At 49.2% G+C, this 6,803-nt stretch overlaps 1 protein-coding gene across 1 annotated transcript; it reads right to left on the minus strand.

The window, feature by feature from the left end:
* Window positions 1–2,305: 2,305 nt before the first annotated feature.
* On the minus strand, window positions 2,306–6,225 carry LOC309329764 (serum amyloid P-component-like; the record flags this gene model as incomplete). Its single annotated transcript, XM_081840775.1, has 2 exons — window positions 2,306–3,305; window positions 6,215–6,225. The coding sequence occupies 2 exons, from the start codon at window positions 6,223–6,225 to the stop codon at window positions 2,399–2,401; spliced, it is 918 nt and encodes a 305-aa protein (XP_081696901.1). The 3' UTR covers window positions 2,306–2,398.
* Window positions 6,226–6,803: the final 578 nt, after the last annotated feature.

Here is a 6,803-nt window from a genome sequence, read left to right on the forward strand (position 1 = left end):
TCTTTCCTTCTTCCCTCCTTCTTTCCTTTCTTTCCCTCTTACTGGAACGATCCCCTCCTCTCCCTCCACATCTCTGTTCCATCTGTTTCGGTTATTAAAAACTTACTACAATTTCTTTATTTCCTTGTTTCTACCACATTTGTGGGAAACCTCTGTGAGTATGTGTAGAAACTGCCTTGCGGTATACAAAATGTAAAATGCTTATCTCTCGCTCCAACCATTTTTACCTCAGGCCTCAATCTCCAAGCGGTCCCAGGGCATTTTCCTAAAAGGCAATGTGGCCCTCAGGCTCCCAGTTTAGTTATTTATTTTCTGATGTGCCACAACATTCTGGGAAAATAAAAAACAGTGACAGCAAATTGCTGCCACCCAGATAAACTCTCCCATCACCAGGGGAAGGTGAAAATGCATCCCCATCATTGGAGTACCAGAAATTCCTCATTCCTTGTATACACCAATGACAAAACTCCTTCTCCTGTCACCAACCCCAAGAGGGAAGTATTGGCAGGATTACAGAGCCTCAAAGTTTGGAGAAGTCCAAAAAAATATCTTAGGAAATGTCTTATTTCTGCAGACAGTCTCAAACCTCTGTGTCTCCTCTATCCAGGCAAGCAAGTCATTTTCCTCCCATCCCTGCAAAATCATGCTGTTAGGAGAACGAACCCAGGTTGTCACGTTGAAGTCCTATAAACTCATCAGCAGGGGGCAGCAGCTCTCCATCTGATCAATAAATCAGTGCCGTGCTGCCACAGTCATACAGTATTTGGAAACGGCAGAACATCTCTGAAACTCATGGTTCATGCCACCTGCCTGAACTGTCTGAGAGCTGATGGGTCCCAGTGTTGGGGAGAGGGCTGAACCTGGAGGGCTGTGGGCTGGGACAGGGTGAGCTCTCTATCCTAGACCTTACTGTTCAAAGGGTCTGGGGTGTGGGTGGGTCTGTGGATGCCGTGGCCTCCAACATTTCTCCAATGAAGATAGGGACATCCTAAGGAAAAGCAGGACATTCCGGGTTCAAATCAGAAACCGAAACAGCTTCTCTAAATCACGGACGTCCCTGGAAAATAAGGATACTTGGAGGGTCTGGGATGGCTGCTTTAGTTGAGATTCTTGTATTGCAGGGGGTTGAACTAGATCAGGGGTCAGCAAACTTTTTCAGCAGGGGGCCAGTCCACTGTCCCTCAGACCTTGTGGGGGGCCGGACTATATTTTGGGGGAAAAACAATGAACGAATTCCTGTGCCCCTCAAATAACCCAGAGATGCATTTTAAATAAAAGGACACATTTTACTCATGTAAAAACACACTGATTCCCGGACCATCCATGGGCTGGATTTAGAAGGTGATTGGGCCGGATCCAGCCCCCAAGCTTTAGTTTGCCTACCCATGAACTAGATGACCCAAGGGGGAAACCTACCAACTACAATTCTATAATTCTATGCTCCTTTGCATGTTGTAGAGCAGGGGTGTCAAACTCAAATTCATCGGGGGCCACATCAGCAGTTTGGTCACCCTCAAAGGGCCGGTTGTATTTGTAGGACTATGTGTCCACTCTTTATTATCATAAATTATTGTCACTGCATTCAATTATTACTGTTTTTTGTAATAATGTAAGTAATAACTAGCTCTGAAAGCAGAAACATAGTCAGAATAATGGCAAGTAGATGTACAATTATTGTACAATTTATTGAAAAATGATTTTTGGTAACAGACAGTATTATTTTTTTTACCGCTCAGACTTTTAAGCAGAATAATAAGCAGACCCCCCCTAATAAGCAGACCCCCTCCCCCCCACATACATCATATGTACTTATAGTACAGGAGAGAAGGGTTCAGGCAGCCGTTGGATCTGTCACATCACAGGATGGCATGCGCTCAATATAAAAACAAGTGGAGGTTTCCTGAATGCATGTAAAGTGGAGGTTTCCTGTGTAGAACGGCCGGCGCCGCTAGAGGGCAGACATTCTCTGGCTTGTAGGCTGCCGCGCATGCACTGAAGAGGCGGCTTTCTTGTGTCAAAAAAAACAACCGAGAATAAAAGGTGAAGGCTGGCAGCCGGCAGCGGCTACACGAGCCACATGATGAGGTCTAGCGGGCCGGATTCGGCCCGCGGGCCTTGTGTTTGACACCCGTGTTGTAGAGTATTGATTTTTTTAAAAAAACAACAACCAGTAAGTGAAACGGAGCTGGATAGACAAACGATGGCAACTTTCATACACTAATATTTGGAGACAGGCCATAGTTCAGTGGTGGAGTGCCTGCTTTGTATGCAGAGCTGTCTGGTTCATTCCCTGGTACGTACAAACTCACTGCACACCAACGAGTTGCGTACAAACATGAACAATCAAGACATTTTAAAGAATAATCACACACCCACTTTCCATAACATGCTCTTGTGTTTAAGGTGACCATGCGCGCTCAATAATAACACCACCCTTTGCTTCATAATTGACTGTTTCCCAATCAATCATGGCGTTTCCAGGAATATTGTCGTCAAGCAGGGCACGCTTCATTTCCTCCTGGGACAGCACCCTCTCCCACATCCTCACGTCCAGCAGCTCTCCGACATAGGAGTCGTTGATGTCAAAGCCGCCCCCCTGGGTGTCTTGATCTTGACCGACCACAATCGATGAGTCTGCCTGAAAGCCGTCAAAGCCGCCCCCCAGGATGTCTTCATCTTGACCAAGCCCAATCGATGTGTCTACCTGAAAGCCGCCCCCGTGGGGGTCTTCATCTTGACCGAGCCCAATCGATGCGTCTACCTGAAAGGCGCCCCCCTGGGTGTCTTGATCTTGACCGAGCACAATCGATGAGTCTGCCTGAAAGCCGTGAAAGCGGCCCCCCTGGGTGTCTTGATCTTGACCGAGCACAATCGATGAGTCTGCGCTGATGGAGTATCCTTTCTTCAGGCTCCTGGGCGGCAGACGTTTTCCGTTCACCCACAACCTCGCCAGCCCTGTGGCAGAATCCCAAGATGCACACAAAGTCTCTCTTTCAAGCGACTGTTTTTCTGGGGTCAAGAAGGTCACTGCTTCACCTCCCACGTAGAAGGTGTATTGGTTGGGTTTGTACTTGTAGATGATGATATCGTTGTGGCTGTTCCGGGTGGCATAAGAGAAAAGGCTGTAAGCACGGGTCAGATCTGTGTAATGTTTCAGGCACACGGTGAAGGCGGTCAACGGCTGCTTCGGGGAGGCCTTCAAAACCACATGGGCTTTATTCGATGTTTGCGGGAAAACGACTTGCTTCCCAGAGAGGCCTGAACCTGAAGGAAGAGGGAGGAGGAAGAGAGAATGTCGCAGCTTTCTTCAAAAGTTTTTTTTAAAAGTTTTTTATTAACAATTTCAACATAACAAATTATCAAAACAAATCATCTTCATTATTCCCCCCTTTCCCCCCCTCCCACCTCCCCAGCAAAACCTCCTTCCCTCAGCTCCTCTTTCTTATTATTATTATTATTAATTATTATTATTATTAATAATAATAATAATAATAATAATGTAAAAACTTACTTTTTCCAAATGAACCATGTGTTCTCTGCTCACGTGTTCCAATATAATTGGTGGCAGGTGCCATGATTTTTCCTTTTCCTTCTTTCTTGCGGGTGGTCTAGTGTTTATCATCCTCCTTTCCTTCGCAGATCTTACTGCATTAATAACAGAAATTCGCAGAAATTGTCACTTGATGGTTTCTATAAATCCAGGACTGTCCCTGGGAAATGGGAGCACTTGGAGGGTCTGTCACTGCTTCCAGTGGGAGTGAGTTCCACATGCGCTGAGTGAATAAGGACGACCCCCCCGTCTGTCCCAAATCTTCCAACATTCATCTTCAATGGCCGTCCTGCAGTTCTAGAGTTACTAAAAGGTAAAGGGACCCCTGACCGTTAAGTCCAGTTGCGGATGACTCTGGGATTGCGGCACTCATCTCGCTTTACAGGCCAAGGGAGCCGGCATTTGTCCACAGACAGCTTCCAGGTCATGTGGCCAGCATGACTAAGCCGCTTCTGGCGAACCAGAGCAGCGCACGGAAACACCGTTTACCTTCCCGCCAGAGTGGTACCTATTTATCTACTTGCACTTTGACGTGCTTTCAAACTGCTAGGTTGGCAGGAGCAGGGACCGAGCAATGGGAACTCACCCTGTCACAGGGATTCGAACCACCAACCTTCTGATCAGCAAGTCCTAGGCTCAGGGGTAGGCAACCTAAGGCCCAGGGGCCGGATGCGGCCCAATCGCCTTCTAAATCTGTCCCGCAGACAGTCCGGGAATCAGCATGTTTTCACATGAATAGAATGTGTCCTTCTACTTAAAATGCATCTCTGGGTTATTTGTGGAACCTGCCTGGTGTGTTTACATGAGAAAAATGTGTGCTTTTATTTAAAATGCATCTCTGGGTTATTTGTGGGGCATAGGAATTTGTTCATTATTATTTTTTCAAAATATAGTCCGGCCCACCACATGGTCTGAGGGACAGTGGACCAGCCCACAGCTTAAAAAGGCTGCTGACCCCTGCCCTAGGCTCTGCGGTTTAGACCTCAGCGCCACCCACGTCCCAGTTTCTAGAGTTACGGTACTAGAGAGGGACTAAATATTTTCTCTATCTGCTTTCTCCCTGCCATGCACGTTTTATAAAACGTCTATCATGTCTCCTCTCACTCGCCTTTCTCTCGAAAGTAGAATGTCCCCAATGCTGCAGCCTTCCTTCACAGGGGAATCCCTCCAATCCCCCCGGTTAATTTTGGATCCCCTTTTCTGAAGTTTTCCCAGCTCTACAGTATCTGTTTTGAGGGGAGGCGACCAGAACTTTTTCGCTCCCTGCTCAGGTCTTTTCTTTCTTGGCTGGTAACTGAAAATCAAAAGAGCGTATGGGAGAATTAGCCAAGAGGCCTTGGAGATGAAGACTCTGCCAGACAGGCCAGGGACAGAGACAGTGGAAGAATCCCTGGCCAAGATCATTCGGGAACACCTCCAGGTTTTCTTCCCTGTCCTCTCCAGCATGGTCACGGGAAACTTCCCTGGGCCCATGCAAAGAAAGGAAAGGAAAATGCTCACATCCCAGTCCTGTATCCCAGAGTCTAGCATTGCAAAGCCGGTTCGTTCGGACTAAGAGAGCAGCTGCATGTTGCAGGTGACCCAAACACGGCCGGTCACCCACCCACCCACTGCAAGGGCCTGCCCTGCCTCTGGGCCCCTCAATCATCTCTCTGTGTGGGTGTCGCAACTGCACAGGGATCTAACGCACACAGAAATCCGAGGCCGGGAGGCCCAGAACAGATTGTGTGGTCAAATCCCAGGTTTTATGGGAGATAACGACAGCCCAGTTTGAGCCTACACCTACTGGATTTCGATTGCTGAGCCGTTGCCAGGAACTCCTGACCCTGAAAAAGACGAAAGAAGATGCAAACTTGCCTAAAATGCACAGGGGTTAATTTGCGCATGATTTGCACGTGTTGGTTTATAGCTGCAGATTTAGAAATAATTGCGTAAGTTTAAGTAGAAATGCAATACATCTCGCCACAGTGTGGAAGACGTTGTGACCTTAAGCAACCAACTTGAACAAAATATTGGGAGGGGGCACCTGTCCACCCACACTTCTCCCCCTCTCCCCCCACTTCAGCAGAGCGCACCTTCCTCTGCCGCGCACCACTGGGTGCAGGCATACTGTACATTTAAGGCACATGTCTGTCCCCAAAGAATCCTGGGAACCGTAGTTTAAGGGTGCTGGGAATGGGGATAAACTACAGTTCCCAGGAAAATTGGGGGGGGGTTGAAGGGAAGGTCGTCATGTGCCTCAAATGTAGGGTGTGTACACAGCCTGTCTTTGGGTCCCAGCGAAGCCACATCTGGTCTAGGAAGAGCACAGCAGCTCCTTTGCAACATAGGAGGTTGTGGCCAGGCTCTCTCCCAATGTTTTGCGCTGCCAGAGATTTGCACCAAAGCAGCCCCCTCTCATGGCGCTGCCTGCGACCCAGAGGTGCGCTGCAAAACGAACACTCTGCTCAGACGCTGGGTCTCTGAGGAGGGAAGCAGGCAGAGCATGTGAGTACAAAGGACAAGGGATCATTTTTTCCATTTGACACCCCCCCCCCTTAAAGAAAAGTCTCCTTTGGTCCCTGCTGAGCATGGGGGTGGGAGACCAAGAACTGAGAGGACATCTTCCTTCTCTCCCTGGCCCTGCTCCAGCCACAGAGGCCCAGCTGCGCCCCCCGCCCTCACTTCCGCGGCATCCTTTGACCACCCTGCCCCCGTGCCCCACAGCTGCCGTGGGGACGAGGTCCCAAGGGAGGCAGGATCCGGCCTGGCCTGCCCTCCCTTAGCCTTCAGCACATCTTATCCCTGGGAGAACAGGAAGTGAGACAGGGATGGAAGAGGCTGGGAACTGGGGAGCAGCTCAGCTGGGCTTCCAGCACCAGCCATGGGAGAGAAAGAGGCAGCCTTTGCCAAGGAACAGGGAGAGGGACCTGTGTCCCCCTGGATCTCCCATCGGCCTCAGGTGGCACGGCCAGGAGTGGGGACAGGCTGGTCTGGAGGTTTGACTTTCTGGGGTAGCAGTGAAAAAAGAGGATGAATCAGTCTGCCTGCCCCATTCCCATCCCAGCCGTTGCTGCTCGTTCAGCAGAGCAGGAGACTTCTAACCTCAGGGTCAAGGATTCCTGCATTGCAGGCGGTTGTACTAGATGATGTTTGTGGTCCCTTCCAACTCTATCCTTCTAGACTCTCCTAGAACGAGCATCATTTTGTTGTCTTCAGGTCCCTCTGTTTAAACAAGAGCCATAGCCCAATGTCTGAGCACCTGCCTTACAAT

This window comes from Podarcis erhardii (assembly GCF_964252035.2).
Source record: "Podarcis erhardii genome assembly, chromosome: 15".
Lineage (NCBI taxonomy): Eukaryota > Metazoa > Chordata > Lepidosauria > Squamata > Lacertidae > Podarcis > Podarcis erhardii.